This window comes from Pholis gunnellus (genome assembly GCF_910591455.1).
Source record: "Pholis gunnellus genome assembly, chromosome: 14".
Lineage (NCBI taxonomy): Eukaryota > Metazoa > Chordata > Actinopteri > Perciformes > Pholidae > Pholis > Pholis gunnellus.
In genome coordinates this window covers 19,588,923-19,606,501 of record NC_136541.1, presented here as the reverse complement: position 1 = coordinate 19,606,501, position 17,579 = coordinate 19,588,923, and the positions used below count along the sequence as shown (strand labels likewise).

Here is a 17,579-nt window from a genome sequence, read left to right as displayed (position 1 = left end):
AAGAGAGTATTGACTTAGGATCACATCATTATGGTATGTACATGTGTAGCCTATATATATATATATATATATATATATATATATATATATATATATATATATATATATATATATTATATATATATGCACACACTGCTAGTGATAGGAGCAAGTGTGTCTGTGTGTGTGTATCTTTGTATTTCTGTCTAATATAGTGATAATCTTTCGGTCTGACAAACAGACCCGTCACAGCTGAGGCAACCAATGAGCGAAAGCGTGTGAATGCACTACGATAACAACATTTTAATCTGGTATTTGTAATCTACTGTAAAAGGAGGGCCCCTATCAAAGGCTAGATCTGGTCTCCACTGACCGGGTAGCAAATATTTGTTGTTTGTGTTTTTCACATCCCCCTGTCCTCCTCCACTGCACCTCGTTGTAATCTCGTTTTTTCTGTGTTTACTGATAATCTCTGCCTTTGCAATAATTTGATCACTCACATAGCAGGATTTACTCAGGACCTGTGCAGTTATTTATTGGGACAAGTTAGGAAAGTCAACAAGTCGGAGCCAAGTGAAGTTCAGACTGCTTTTGACCCATGAACTGTATAGTGTTATGGCCACCTCCACATATACAAGCCAGCTACACATCCCTGTAGCACTTTGTGTTGCTAATGTTTGAGCATGCTAAATATTTTAATCCTTGCATTAAAAAAATAGTAAACATAATATACATTTCACACTACCAAATATTGAAAAATGTTGTGCAGTGAGAAAGTGTAATTTGAAACAATGAGCAGATGAGCTTTGCTAAGTAGCTAACACTACCACCGGTAGCTAGCGTAGCACAGAAGTTTAGCTTACGCTAGTTAATTATGTGCTAATGTTAGCTCCACAGGTTTTTACGCAGAAACGTAAAATTTAAAAAACCTCTATCTCCTTCCAAATAACAAGTATCCCTATTATACAAAGTTTAACCATGACTAGCTTGGAATACACAAAACCAACCTTAAAATTAAGAGAAGTACCATTCACCCAAGTACACAAAGTAAAGACAAGGCTACTCAGCTCTAACCAACCCTTTTGCTAGTTAATATTGCAAGTTAGTGGTTGACCAGCTCAAACTCTGGGCATACATTTTATAAAGGTTTGAAAGATTATTAGAATGTGGTACAGTCACTAGACCACATTCTTAAAAGCATTTTCTCACTTTAAATAGCAAATTCAGGGTGCCTTCACACCTATAGTTCCGTGAAATGCGCGTGAATCGGGTGAAGTTGCTACATTATTGCATTTTACATTTGGTTTGGTGAGTGTTCACACTGCTCTTTGTCAAGCACATTGTAAACATTTTGTAAAGAAATGTTAGCGTTGCAGGTATATTACATTACATTACAGTCATTTAGCAGACGCTTTTATCCAAAGCGACTCACGATTCAGATTCTATACCGTAGGCACAGCTACGGGAGCAATTTTTGGGGTTAAGCGTCTTGCTCAAGGACACATTGACATGCGACTAGCGGAGCCGGGGATCGAACCGCTGATTGAAGGACGGCCCCGCTCTCCACTTGGCCGCAGTCGCCACTATATTGGACACTTCAGTGTTTTCTGGTTTTGCTTTGGAGTTTTTACCAATCAAATATTTCAGAAGTGTTATCATTGTCTGGCTATATTTCAGTGAGGGATTTCACCTCATTTGTCCGTGGCTTGTCCAAGAGACATTTTTTACGACTGCTACTACCTGAAACAATGTTCTCCGATCACCTTCAATCCACAATGCACCGTTATTTTGGTTAATTTCTTATATTTGGGTCGGATCGCGCTCTCAACCCAAAGCGATCCCAGCTCTGGTGCAGTTTGATGCAAACGTTTTCCGGCGAACCCGAGTTCCATTGTTTGGTCGGCACCAGATTTCAAAGAAGCACCCTTTCACCCTTTGAATAGGCATTTTATTTGACTGTGTCGATTAGCCCAATGGCAATACCTCAGGAGAATCCTTTAATAGAATTTCAACTGAATGCAGTTACAGTTCATGAGCAGTGCTCTATTGATTTTTTTTTCCAGCCCACACAAACACTTTTATTTAGAGATTAACTCCACACAGGATCTCGTATACACACACACTCTTTGCTAGAACATGATCATGCTTCTGGGTTTTAACCTTATTTCATTACTCTCTCTATAATCTATTATTCCCTTCTTCCCAACCCTTCTACATTATTAAGTGTGTGGGTGACGGACTAATGTGTGCATGGACCCATGTTCATACGCGGAAATGCATGGTGTTTATAAGTTCATGTGCTTGAGTGTGTGTGTGCGCTTACCCACATTTGGAATATATTAAAGAGATGTTTGTTTGCATGTGTGTGTGTGTGTATATAAGTGTGTTTTCCCGTGCTGTTGTTCTGGGTATTAGAATGAAATGAAGTGTGAAATAAGCTTTTCTGTCTCTGGGGTGTAGCTGTGGGAAGTCCCCCCTCTCAACGCATCGCACGTGTTTACCACCTATCTTTCCATCCATATACCCTCCCACCTTGCCCATTAGGCCTCCACTAAAGCGCACATTTGATAGAAACAAGGTGGGCATATCATGATGGATATAGTGCTGATGAATAGGCACTCTAAAGAGAACGTGGGGGTATTATGGAGCATATAAACCCTCTTATGTTTAGTGGTAATGTGCTTGTAAGACAAAAAAACAGGAGATAGTGGGAACTTTATGTGTTAAATGACAAGATATACGTAGGGCGCTTTGTGTGTGTGTGTATACCCAAAGAAATACACTTGAGTCGAATACTCAAGACTGCCAGAAAGAAACAGTGTGAAAGTGGGATACTGGTATAAGTGCTGCAGTGCTGATGATAGATTGAGATGCAGGTGAGGGGGTGAGCTGGGAAGGGCCAGGTGACTGCAGGGCTGATGAGGGAAATGGGAACAGCCGGGAAGATTGGCAGGACAGGGTATACAAGAGAGAGTGGGTGACCCAAGCCTCCAGTTGTTTCTCTAACCTGACACAACCCCCCCCCCCCCCCCCCCCTCCAAAACCTCAGGAGCATGTTGGTGAGGGTGCATTGTTCACCTGCCCCCCTCCTACGCCTCTGAGTCCTGTGGAACCCAGGCAGTAGCTTCGCTCGCAAGGCATTCTAATCACCCACACACGGGGAAAGTATTTGCCATTACAGTATTATTCTCAGTTGTTTACACACTAGTGCTGGTACTTAAGATACAGTGACCACAACCTGCAACTCATGTACCAAACCCCTCGACTAATTCTGCTGAAATACAAGCACATTACCTGCTCAACAGATTGCAGTTTTAATTCACACTTTTTTTTTTGTCAATGCCATTCAAAATGCAAAACTTAAATTTCCCACTATCCAAGCTGACTCCTCACAGGCAAATGTGTGCACAGTTGTTCAATTAGTAATCAGAGCTGTAGCAACAAAAGGGCCACAGGTTTTTTCTTTGGGAGCAGTGGATGCCAACATTGGAGAGAGGCATAGTATGTATGTCTATATATATATATATATATATATATTAGTGCTGGGCAACGATTACAATTTTTAATCCATTTTTGTGAACGCTTATATAGAGTCCTTGCAATATATACTATTTCTATGTTACTTCAGACACTCGGTTCACGCGATCGCATCATGTATCATGAGTGTATCTAAAGATGAAGCCGTGCATTGTCCACTTCAGTCTGATGAGGAGCAGTTGTGCCTGAAACGTCATCTACCGGCAGGCTTTGTGACAGCCCCTCATGTGGTAAAGAAATTAAGTAATATGACGCTCCTTTATTGCTTTATTTCCTTTATTGTGATTTGGGTTAAAGAGCACTGAACACTGAGGGCACTCTAAATTTCACCCCCAAAATTTGTATTGATTTGCCTTGAAAAATCCCTAAACTCTGCCCGCAATCAGTTCTGCTTGAGTTGACTTACTATTGAATGCGCTGCATTTCACTCATTACGCTGAGTAAGATGCGCTGTAACTGATTCATTTTTCGAGTAGCTGAAACGTCTACGATACTGAGATGTTTAGTGCTTGTTGGTTTTGTTTAGCCACATCAGGGATGTAAAAAATCTACCTGGCACTAACATGAAAATAAATGAAATAAATAGTGGATGAGACCCCAGCCTGCCCTGCAAAGGACGTGTAGACTTTAAACGTTATGACTGCCACATTATTTATACCAGGGTCATTTTTATTTGGCTTAAAACGCAAATGCAACCGTTTCTTTCCAGGCTGCCAATACTCAAAATATTTATGGATGACTGCATTGTAAAAAAAAATACATTTTGAATTTAGGTCCATAAAGCAATGATTTTAAGGTATAATCCCATCATGTTTCCAGGGAGCGGAACAGCAGATCTGTAAGAATATTCCAATAACAACATTGAGGTGGATGCAAAATGAAGGGGTAGTAAAAAAAGTAGAGAACCGTGGCCACTTACACCCCGGATTGCAATTGGTAATGTGTGCAGTGGATTACATTTTTAATCCCCAACCGTGGCCCCTGGCGTGGGGTGGGTGGGGGGATGGGGGGGGGGGGGTCCGTCCTGCAACCCAACAGTGGATCTCCATTAGTCGAATCCTCCAGAGGAACATGTGGCCTCACCTTGCCCCGAGGCTCTGCTCCAGTTTCCATTTATTGGCAGAGGCCAGACAAAGACACTTGTCAGCATTCACACACACACTAAACACCGAGCAATTCCAAACACACACACACACACACACACACACACACACACACACACACACACACACACACACACACACACACACACACACACACACACACACACACACACACACACACACACACACACACAGCCTCACAAGTGGGTGGAAGGTACTGTATGTTTTTAAAAATCCTTTAAAAAAAAGAGGCACTGCCTCTCTCTTCTTAATCTCTGCATATTTTCTAAAAAATAATAATATCCATAATGCTGCAGGGAAAATGTTACCTGCCAACGACTTGGATCGTAACGAACGCAGATGGGAGGTGACAGGCCTGCAAATCATCCACTTCCACCCTGATGCACAATATCTAAAATCAGTTTGCCGCTGATAAATGTATCAACATCAGACACAACAAATTTGAAATCCTGGTGACTCACACTTTTTTTTCTTCCATGCCTTTGTTTCCTGTCCTCCATTGGACAGGTCCCCCCTCCACCTCTTCTCCAGCTGTTAAACCAATTAAATGCTCACAGAGGGTAGACTGCCCACTCTCCCGTTGAGAAAAATACACGCAATAAAAGCCTTCCCTGTGCGGAGCCATTGTGCGGCGGCAAGGACGCCATCTTTAATTATGGCCTACGCCCCCACCCTTCTCCTGGCTGAATAGAAGTGGGCTGTAGGTACAGACAGCCGCTGGCGCTGGATCAGGTTTTTTTTTGTGTGTTTTGCGTTGAGCGAGCAGCTCAAAGGCGGAGAGCCGGTGGCTGGTGCTGAGGCTGCGTTATAGAACGGTTTGGAGAGCTGACTCCAGTTTGAAAACTTGGAATGTTTCAGAGCAAGAGAAAAAGTTGAAAAAGGGGTCAGGGAGAATAAGTGTAGGAATATGTAACCATAGGTGTTATATAGGCACTCTGGTTACACTCAACTAAACACAACTGAATTAGAGAGGAGAGGATTTTGAGAAAAGAAGAGTGATACAGAGTGTGTGGGAGTGGAGGAGAATGAAAGAGGAGAGACAAGGTTGTTAACTGTCAGTTTTATGGCTTAGTGGGAGAAAAAGAGCACAAGCTTAGGGCTGGGGAGAGAAAATCTTCAGGACAAAAAGAGATGTAATGGTGGTGGGGGTCTAAAAGAATGATAATATCAGAGAGAGAAAGGGAAACGGGGGCGTAGAGAGGCCCGTGCCCCTCCCAGTGCCCTGTGCCTTGAGGGGGGACCCAGGGCACGTCTGGGGAATGTGAGGCATGAGGGGGGGGTGACAATGCCGACTACTGTCCCCCAGAGAGAGGCGTTGTTCTGGGCCAGGGGGGTACAAGAAGTCAGCCGCTCCAACGTATGAATGGATGGATGTATGGCTGACCGGCTAGATGCTGGATCCCCGGCTGGCAGGCTGGCTGGCTGGCTGCTCCTAATGCCCACAGAGGAGGCATGTAAGGGAACCGGGGCAGTTCTGGGGAATGCGAGGCATGATAGGGGAACAAAGCCGGCTACTGTCCCCTGGAGAGAGACCCTGTCCTGGGCCACAGGGCACGAGGAGTCAGCCTCTCTAGATGGATGAATAGAGGACTGCTAGCTGGCTGACAAGAAAGGAGACCAATGGTTTGAGTGAATACGATACAGGGCCTACACAGCAGGGTCTCTTCTACTCAAATCTTGCAGAATCTTATTGGTAAATGAATGTCATGTGCACAGAAGGATAAATCAGATACAGGGTTTGATCCCCGAGTCGTCATTGAAACAGTGACCCTCTACGAAGTGTCTCTACGAACTCCCTCCACCCAAATAAATATCCCCATAAAATCAAGGGTGTTTTAGATTTAATCTGTATCATTCTGATATTAAAAAAGATTGTGTCTTTTGTGATATATATCTTTTTCCATTCATACTCTACCCCACCACTCTTTGTGGCGGACTGAATGCAGGACTGTTAGCAGAAAGATTCATGCAGGGCTATGCCGTAGGACTGATTGTAGGAGTGAATGCAGAACTCTTTGCAGGACTGAAAGCCTCAGTGAATGTATAACTCAATGTATGGTTGCACAATGTAGTGAATGAAGGGCTGAATTGTGCCAGCAAAGAACAGTCATCTCGACAGTACACTCCTTTATTCTAGGTCTACTGCCAGCCCACTGACCGCTGCATTTAATGACTGAAAAAGGCATTAGCATATTAACTATCATCAATACATTATAAAACCTCATTGGCGATGTTATAAAAAAATTACACCTCTTTGTTTCACCAGGTTTTAATCTGTCCATTCATTCACTAACATGCTTATCCTTCAGGTTTGCAGTGGGCCGGCTGGATCTCATCCAATACACTGGGTTTAAAGTCGGGCCACAGTCTGCACAGGTCATCAATCCATCATTGGGCTCAAGTCAAGTCAAGCCATTTTATTTAAAAAGCCAATTTAAAAGCAACACAAGCTGACCAAAGTGCTTTAACAATTTCCAAGGAAAGGTTAGAACATCAGCTGAGCGAGAGCACGGATATAGAAGACATGGTGAGACATAGAAAGGAACTGTAGAGCTCCAAAAGCTAAAAGAAATAATAAAAATGTTGCCTTTGAATGAGCAATTGGGGGGGGGGCTCCTCTATTATTTAGAGGAAGGATTTTTGCACAGTCCAGGAGCCGAGATAGCAAAGGTTCCGTGCTGCCAACAGTTTAGGGTCAGATGTGGAGGAGGCTTTGGGGTTAAAAGCTGTGGTGTAGATGTTGGGTTGTTAGGTTGGGGGCCTTGTACTGACCTGTATTCACAATAATATGGGTAAACTTTAAAAAAAAGCATATTTCTTTCCACTTTGGCCTTACTTCTACACCAGCTTTTCAAAAAATGCTCTCCGATGTGGGTTCACTTGAAAACAGCCCTGTGTGTTTCGGGCTTTCCACAAACAGACATACAGTCTTATTCTCTCGTGGTAATCTCAACGCAGACCTGGCCGACTTCCTGCAGTGTTAGGAAACCAACATTGTGCTGTAAAGGGTTGTGTTGTCAGAAACGTGTACGGTTAGAGGCTTTCAGACGATCTGACGAGCACATACTTCAAACTGTGCTTTAAAATGCATCCTAAATTGTGTGGACACGGACTCGTGGAGAAATAAACGCCGAGACGCTGCACTTAAATGTGTGCTTTGCTCGGGTACAGCCCCCTTTGAACATAGATATTCTCATTTTGTGGTGGAGTTCATTGTGATAGAACAGCAACAATGAAATAATAGACGCATGGTGAGAGGAAAGCAGGGGGTTCTTTGTTACAGGCTAGAGCTATAGACTGAAAATGCACGCAATTAACACTAAATCGAGCGGCGCGCACACACAAGTTTACCTTCTCCATCCAGTCGCACCAACCACCTGTCACCGAGACAGGAGAACTTCGAGCAAATTGCCAGTGTTACCATGGTTATCACCGGTAATTCCAGGTTATTAATGCCTAATGTGCTGTTGTCACCCCTTCATTATCCTACCCAGCGTTTCTCTCTCTCTCGCTCTTTCTAGTTTTTATTATTGTCTCGATCCCTCACTCATCCCCGCGAGATCACAGAGAGGAACAGAAGCTCCGAGCAGAGGTTCCGTGTAGTGAAGGAGTAGAAGCAGCACTGGATCCAGACACGGGGGACTCAAAGCAGGTTTTAGGGTGCTTCAGAGCAGTGTGACGGCAGCAGCAGATGCACACAAAAGTCAATGTAGTGACAATATTTGGCAAAGAACCGGGTTTAGCATGACTAGCTAGTTAATTTCCACTGGATGATACGGCTCGCCTCAACTCGCTTTTGGGAACCGGTACTTTTCTCAATGATCTTTTCCACTGTAGATAATTCCATCGTCATAGTGACGCCATGTGTAACTGACATGACGTCATCTTCAATGCCAGACAAGCTTCTGTTCTCTCGCTGGATCCTTAAATCGCCAACGAAGCGATAGAATGTCTGTACTTCCTCACTTGACCACTTGACCACAACTCGTTGAGTTGTCAATTACAACACAACGAGGTCCAGTTAGAGAGAATGTCCTCATGCAAAGGTGCGGAACATCACAATAATGTCTAACTTGCACTATGATTTAGTCCAATATATATTGAATTAGCCAACAGTTGTATTAACGTCTGTATGTAGTCAACAACTGTCAAATAGAGAAAGTTAAATTAAACAGTATCTCAACAATATTTATTGTCAGTTTTCAAATTGAACTGGATGAATTATAAATAATACAAAATCTAATAATAAGTAAATGATCTCTCATTTCCGGTAAAATAAGGACTGCATAGAAGAATAAATGACACAACAGAAAGCTTGTAAGAAATGTGCATCTTAAAATAAAGTACTTCATTGCTGAACTGAATCGTCTTTGCCCTGCAGCTTTAAATTCAGTTCATTCAGGTGGGAAAGCCACGATTTTATATTCTTCTCATCTTCTAATAAGATGAATTTGTGTGCAGGGTCTAACGTTATGTCTGCGGTTGTTGAAACCACTTGTTTCAGCCTCGTTCCCCCCTTTGTTTACAGCTTTGTTGGACAGTGAATTCATGTGTCAGGATTCTGATCACATCGGGCTCTTAGGTTTATTTTCTGTGCCTTAATTTCAGATGTGAGTGGGCTGAAACGTTTTGCTGAAAAGAGTTGTGCTGTGTCTCGTAGTGGCGCTTCATATTACCACTTTTAATAATCACCACGGTCTCTGAACACATGAGACATACTGGTTTGGGACTGTCGATGGGAGGAATTAACATATAAGAGTCTGTCCATTCTTGGTTAAAGACTCTGGTCTCGTTGTCCACTTTTCTCTTTTTGGAGAACACCATGTCAAATAACTTCTGACTCCCATATTATTCTCCGACTACTCTCGCCCCGTCTCCCCTGTGTGTGTAAATCTCACTTGAGTCGGGAATCTTATCAGAATTCACTTATTTGATTGGCTGAGTAGCATCACGTGATACAACGTTGTGTAAATGTTAGACCATGTTATTGGTCGGTGTGTTTCCTGGACCGCTGAACGAGTGCCGTAAAGGCCAGAAAAGCTGCGCCGGTTAAAATAGATGCGCTTTGTCAAAATGTAATAATTCTCAATTATCTATCGGTTTTAGGTCCAGGCCGGTTTCCGCCTATTAGTGATCCCTGCATTAACCTATCCATTATCTGCACCCTCTTACCCTGGAGCTGGTGTGCAGAGGCTGGAGACTAGCGGCTGTGCTCACCCTGGACAGAATACGTGTCTATGACAGGGCTACAGGCAGACAGACACTTACTGTTATACAGACACCTGTGGGCAATTTAGAGTCTCCAATTAACCTAGGCTGCATGTCTTTGGACTGTCGGGGAAGGAAATGGGCATCCTGAAGAAACCCAGCATGCAGCGACTATGGTGGTTATGGTGAACACTGCTTCTTTAAATAAAAACAAATAGTGTAAATTTATGTTTGTCTGTTAGTAATTCCTCATCAATAAACCTGCAAGATTGTCAACAATATCCTGTTGCTTTTGTTTACTGTGATTAGCAAGTTGCTAAAGTAGGTTGAACCATAGAAACCCTCTTTAAGTTAAGAAGTATTTTATAAGGGAATGCAAAGTTCATATTGTGGCGTGGCTCCGAGGAGAGAGAGGGAAACACAACATGGACACGCTAACAAGCCATTCTCCCTTCACTTGTGGTTGCCAAGATTGAGACCAATCAGAAGGAGGCAGAATGGCCAATCAGAAACAGTAGCCTTGGAAATAGCCAATTAGGCCTGTTTGTCTGCGAGGACAAAGGAAGTGATATTGCAGAGTGATTGCACCAGCAGCGAGCTACACAAACATGCTCAAATGACACCTTGCTTGTTGCCTTCCAACCCTAATTTTCCAGGAGTGTAACATCTTGATTGCATCGGTGCCGGCAAGAGAGGACGTCTCCTTATTACGCCAAAACAATCGCCACCTCAGAGGCAAAAAAACGGAGATTTTGTTTTCATTAGGGAGCTATTGAGTCACCGGCTCTCAAGTCAAGGCCAGCGCGCGCGCGCGCACACACACACACACACACACACATGCACCGAGGCTCTAGTCTGGCAATTTTATTCAAAAGATTTGTACCTTACTCCAGTCCACTTAATGAAGCTGTAAATTTAGAGACGCGAGAGCCTTTACAGTGCTCCTCTGAGAGCTGCTACAATGATCCTGGGACTGAGCTGGTTAATTAACTGATTATTTGCTTGGCTGGAAGCCACAGAGAAATGGGGTAGATGTGGGGAGAGACAAGAAGGAGGGGACGTGAGAGGAGAGGACGGAAGACAATGGAAGTACAGAAGCAGGAGAGGAAGAGACGGCAGGCAGAGAGGAAAGGACAGAGGAGAGAAAAGGAAAAGGATAGTGTGAAATAAAATGAGGAGAGAAGAAGAGAGAGAGATGCGACTGTCAAGAGTAGGAGAGACTAGAAGGTTGGTTAACAAACACTAACCTCCCAGTAAGGCAGAAATCTGTCTCAGTAATCACCAGTATTGCTGCAATATCACTTCCATCCAGCCGTGGCAGCACTGAGTGCACTGCAGCAGAGCAGCACCAGATTGAGGAAGACATCCTGTGTCATATTTGATTTTAGATAGTTTGTATTCACTTCAATTGTTGGTTTCCACTTGTCACATGCATAGTGCCTTTATAAAAAAAATAAAGTGCAGCTTGCGTTCGTCAAATGCATACGGTCCCATCAAAATAAAGTCCCAACGTAGGTTTAAATAGTTTTTGCAAAGTTGGTTAGCTTTAGGAAAGGATTATGGTTTTGTTTCAAATAAGTGTGTTTGTTATACAGAAGTTATGTAACAAAACAAAGGATTTTGGCTTTTTTACTTTCCAACATCTACTCACACCCATCCTTAGCAGACTTTCTTCCTCTTTACACATCATCAGTTGCTCTGACCATCTCGTAATGATGGGGATGGGTTTACTTTGGAGTTAGTTGAAAGCTCGGTGCGTCTCATACAGACACTTAAGTGTTGAAACTTTGTGCGTCGGTATCAGGCGCCAACCTCCTGTTCTGAAAAGTCCCTCCTCCGCACTCCAATTTACCAAAATCCAAGATGGCCGAATTTGAAGCCTCAAAACCTCACTCCAGAAAACTAATGGGCCCACTTGTTGTATACAGTCTATGGTCGGCATCAAGACACCGAGGGTATTTGACAAGTGGGGAGGGAGAACAGGTCGCCTGTGTGAAGTGGCTGTCATGCCTCCTGCAGAGTTATGCGTCTCGCAGCAGGTCGGAGCTTTTCAATCGCAAGAGCACATTAAGGTATCGGTGAAGTGAATGAAGTGCACCGCAGGCTGAAGTCTCTGTTTAAACTTTACAGCGACGAATGTGTCCAATGCAGGTTGACTGAGCATCTCTGTGCACGTGCTGTCTCACTCCCACGTCATCAGTGTTTTCTGGACTGTGTCATCGCTGCGGCTGTGACAAGCAGTCTATTGTTGACGTTTGTGGTCTGTGAGTGTAAAGCGATCTTAAATTGATGAATTAATCAAATTAAAGAGAAAACCATGCATTTCGACTAACTGTGTCGCAACACCCATCAACTCTGACTGACCTCCAGTTACAGTTGCAGTTACCACGGTGACAATATGGAACCAAATATACAGAATTGCTCACTAGTTAAATAATGTAGAGCAGTCGCCCCATCCAACAGATGAGAATAACCTGAATAAATGTGGAAATCAAATCTCAAAATACTGTTTGAAAGTGGTTATGACATAAAGAAATAACAACCTCCACAATACGGTTGTGAAAATGCTGTTTATAAACTAAACTCCAGGCGACGTTACTTGCTGGCTTATGACTATAAATGATGCTGGTATCCGATCATTACTAAATGGCCATTTGCTGTCTCTAATTTGTGAACAAGGATTATTATCCTTAGAAGTATGGAACTTCAGTAGGATGCACAGAAACAGAAAGTGTAGACGGAGACACCGGTTCATGTTTGTATCATATTTATTGTTTATTCACTGCAGTAGTAGCTGAGGTCTCCATTGTAACTGTTCAAGAGGTCAAAGGTTAGATCTTCTTGCTGGTTCTCTTCAGCACTACGGAGCCGGCTTTGGAGGTCTAGAGAGAGACAGAAGAAGTGGTACTTTATTAAAACAAGGATTATGTTATATATGTGTCCTAGATTATATAACATCAAAAGACATTGTTTTGCTTGTACAAATGTAAACCGCATATGAAGAGCTCCCAGAAGACTTTCTCTGGTAATAACTGAATGCATTTTAGCTTCTAAGTTTTCCTCTCCTTTCCAAGAATTGAAAAATGAATTCTTGGAAACCTCTCAAAAGATTGAGAAAAGAGAGAGAAAACATTGTGATGGAAACACATGGCGATGCAAATAAATAGCACTTGGAAAGATTGTAGGGAGTTATCTCCCGCTGACGCTGGCTTTAAAGGTTAAACGTGAGACAGAGCTGCTTGTTAAGATGCACGACATCCGTGTTCGAAGGCGTTTTCTTTCTCCTTGTCAAATGCCGATCCCCCCGCTGCAGGAATACAACATTAATGACTCTAATGATCCCTGCGGGGTGTTGAGTGTAATAGCTGTTGTCACCGCGCTAGCTTGTCAGCGCTCCAAGCCCGAGTGGGTGTGTTTACCTCGATGAGCTTGCCGCCGCTGATCTCAGAGGTGTGGTGGTAGTTGGGGAAGGCCACGCTCAGCTTGCTTCCATCCATGTGCACGGTGGCCTGTAAACACAAAGGTTAGAATCAGTCAGGGAACCAGGGTACCTTCATTATTCCTTCCCTATGCGCCTGGCACAGGTGGAAATCCAAGATTAAGTAGAAGAAACTCTGGATCTTCTGCCTCCTGTACCTTGAATTTCTTTCCTCCGATGGTCTCCATGTCGCACTCCTTGTCGATGGTGAACTTGTTGGTGACCGTGGCGTTGGCGGGGTAAATCTGGGTCCAGGAAAAGTTATTCCCGTCCTGTGTGACCTCTGTGACCAACTTGTAGTCACGGCCCTTCTGAATGATCTCATCGGGTATACCTGGAGAGGGGGAAAACAAGAGTAGCGTGAGTTTCGACAATCACAGAGGACAGAAATAGTGACCGTGAAAGGCAGCAGCCTCAGATTCCATCTGTCTCACCCAGCAGCTTGCAGAAAGCCTCGTACCCCTCCTGGTTCTCAGTTTCCCATTTTCCGGCGAAGGCCATTCTTGCAGCGTTGGAGGCGTGTGGAGGAGCGAGAGCAGAGATGCTGAGGCAAGCTGAGGGAAAAGCAAGGTGTCTGGGACTGAGGCTCTCCCCTGTTTATATACCGCACACCTCTCGCCACCGCCCTCCTCTGCATGCGATGACACAAGAGTGCGATTGCATGCTGAATATGATGACTACAATGGGCTACGAGGGAGAGGGCAATAACCCGCGTGAACGGGTGTTTATGGAGTTCCCAAGCAGTGACTAAAACGCTGACTGCTCACCAGCGTGAGCTCGCAGCTCACCTCCAGGTCAACGAACTCCCCTGCGTTGGCTTTATGGTCGCGGCCTCCACTTTTTACTGCTGAGGAGTCTAAAATGAAATATAAAAAAAGGCTTTGTTTGAAAATGTAATCCCTTTATTTGAAGTAGTTTATTATCTGACATTGCGAATGGTCCGATCTGTAAAAGAAGAGCGTCGTGTACTCGTTCAAAGTCGTTATTCGCCGGCTGGCATCGAAACAACTGATACGAGTCATTTCAGTGTATTTGTGTGAGGAGATACAGATACGGTTTAAAAAGCGAATCTAAGGCTGGAATGATAAACTTGCCCCATACCCCCTTGAGCCCCAAAAGCCCCTGGCTTACTGTGTGTATGTTGTTTTGAGTTGTTGTTGTCATTTTTTTTATTCGATAAATTGTAAATCTTTTAGGAAATTTGCATCCATTCAAAGTAAAGCTGGGTCCTGCATTAATATGGCGTCTTGTAGCCCTGAGTGATAGAGGGGCCCGCTGAGTAGTGACACAAAACCTTCATTATGTGTTCATAGTGTATGTTGTGCTTACATGGTAAATGTTCCTAAATATAGTGTTTTTAAGATATTGCTGGTATTTTATTCTGTATTTTTTTCATATTTTTCAAAAAACATGAAAAGAGCAAAACCAACAGTTTAGGGTCAGTCTAAATACTTCCAGGCCTCCCTGTTCTGTCTGTGGCACTCTGTCCCAGGCCCATTTGTTCCTGCCAAAGACATAAATCTTTAAATACGTAAATACATATTTATTTTCTTAAAAGGAATTTCCCAGAACAGGTGGGCACTGTAGCTTTCAGCCAACTTTACTCAAACGGGAGCATCTGAAAAGGACCATTTGTAGCAGATTCAGTTCACTAGCAGGTCATTTTGGGCACCAAGACGCTGCATGTGGAATAAACCACAGTGCCCATGTTCACCACGATAAAGGAACATGTCGCCAAATGAAGGGATGTGGCTTATGCATGTGTTCTTAGCTCTCTGGCACAGAGGAATAAGGTAAACCAGGCTTTGGCTATATGATGAAGATGTGTTAAATACATTTATTGTTAGTTTTGGTCTTTTTATGTGATTTAACCTAAACTAACTAACACAGAAAAGCATATATATATTATAGAATGAGGTGTACTGGTCTGGCCAAAATATAACAAAGCTGACATTTATACTGCGCCGTGTACTCAGTAGATGGATGGAGACAAATAATAGACTACTAATCAAACACATACTCAATCTTTCTTTTTTTTCCTATTCGGTATTTGGTGCGTATGGAAAAAACGTCATGCCGCACAGTGTGTCTTGTAGAGTTAGTCGTCCCCTAAAAGGGTTGCAGTTGAACTTACAGGAGTCTCTGTCGGCTCACGCAGCGTATACTTTTGCTTACAAAGAGTGAAATCTTGCCAGTGTCGAAGATGATGAGGTGAGAGTAAAATCATTATGAGTTGTTATAGTTCAATTTGGACATTAAAACTGGGTTAGACAAACAAAACCACACATTGTCGTAGAAAATGAGTGTTTTATCAGATTAAACTGACATTTATACATTTTATGTTAATGAATTCATGTTGATTTATGACTTTGATTCCTTGTATCTATTCATATTTTGCATGGACATGTCATTTGGGTTCATGAATATACTTTTGTGCCAACCTGACAATGTAAAAAAAAAGGTGGTCTTAAAAATACTATGACGAAAGCTCGGGATGTTCCAGAACAAGGGGTATCCGCCCAAATGTCATTCAAGCTAGAGCATTTTTTTACATGATTCACTGAAATCGATACCGCAAAGTTGATGGAGTGACATTACTCCCTACAGATAATTGAAAGAGACGGTAGAATGTGAGGCAGCAAAGGCGCTTCTTAAATCGTCCTTTAAGAAAAACACAGCACACGGTGGCGTGTGAAAGAGACTGCATTGTGTGGGATCGAAGTTAAGTGCCGCATCGAAAGCTTTTTGCCCATTCGCACTTTGTCGGAATTGAAAGCCCGAAGTGCTCAGGTCATGTAGTCATCTTAATGGACGATTCCCAGCCGCTCGTGCGTTGCAGCGACATTATCCTCTAATTCTCTTCACGGTGTTTCTAAACCGTGAAAAGCCAACATGGCCTTGGAGCCCCTCATAGATACATAAAACATCTTATTGGCCAACATCCTATAAAAGACACCCACTATCTCTCTCTCTCTCTCTCTCTCTCTCTCTCTCTCTCTCTCTCTTTTTTTTCTGTCTCTTTCTCACTCTCACACAAGAGGTCAGTGTGCTGAAGTGCAGCAATGCAGTTAGAAAAATCCCACTTCTTTACACATTTAACATGCCATCCCCACCACTTTTTACTTTTCCCCACCACTTTTTTTATATATATATATATATATATTTATATATATTTTAAAGCAATTTAATAGATGCATAATATTGGTTTCTATTTTTAATGGGCTGTGTTTGACGTCTTATTTTCCTTTTCTCTGATGTTGTTGACTGTTAAAGCAGCTAACAGCTGTCAGCACCTGCACCATTATCTCATATTCATGTCGCCATTGTTTGATGTCTGAGAGATGCAGTTTGTAGCTTTTAAGTTTTGAAACGTATCGTCTTGGCTTCACAAATATACATTGCTGAGGTGTGGCTGAGAGCTGCGGCTTAGAGCCAAATTGGTTAGTTAAAAAAGAAATATCAAATGTCCAGATCAACAGAGGAAGAAACTTCATGATATACTGTACATAATCACACACGGTACCATATCTGTCATATTTCGAAGCATTAATGCTTTTCAGAGAGCGCAACTGACTTTCGATTGGCAGAGATTGCTGTTCTTCCAGTAAGACGATCACCACCTGGAAGTTACTCCCTTTTCTTTCACCGCCACAGAGTGTCACATACACCTTTATACCGTGCTGTGTATGCCGCATAGATACATAGAGTAAGACGCTCTACCAGACAAACAAACTGCCAAATTGTGTCGGTGGGAGTCGTGTAAGTAGAAAGTTATCAGATCTAGTGAGAGGCCATATCTTTACGCCAAACGTAATGATGCAACCAGTTGAGGGACTCCATTCTCCTGAAAGTTAATCAAAAAATAACAATCATCCAGTCTCTCCGATTATTTATTTTGTCTCAAGGTCAAACCAAATCCAACCATTCGCAGCGGAATGATTGGTGGGCAAAGTGCAGCCGTTGAAGTTTATTGTCGATGCTGTAAACCTGCGGTTACACTTTAATAGCAGGCTGTAATTGAAACTTTTGTGTGAAATCCCACATGACAATAAGTAACCAGGATTGCCGGCCATTGCCTAATAACCCAATCACGTCTCGATGAAGTCATGCTTCACTCTCGCCTCCCTCCGATACACATCTTTTGATGTATATGTGAAGACAGGGAGAAATGAATACGACCGAGCCGCGCCGACGATTACTGCGGAAAAAAAATAATATCAAAAAAAACAAGACAGGAAAAAAAACAAGAATAC

General features: G+C 42.9%; 1 protein-coding gene across 1 annotated transcript; it reads right to left on the bottom strand.

The window, feature by feature from the left end:
• Positions 1 to 12,679: 12,679 nt before the first annotated feature.
• Positions 12,680 to 13,963, bottom strand: LOC306706440 (gastrotropin-like; the record flags this gene model as incomplete). Its single annotated transcript, XM_079173526.1, is given in 5 exon segments — positions 12,680 to 12,730; positions 13,268 to 13,357; positions 13,485 to 13,660; positions 13,761 to 13,899; positions 13,901 to 13,963. Coding segments are annotated over 5 exon segments (519 nt in total).
• Between the last annotated feature and the right edge of the window lie 3,616 nt (positions 13,964 to 17,579).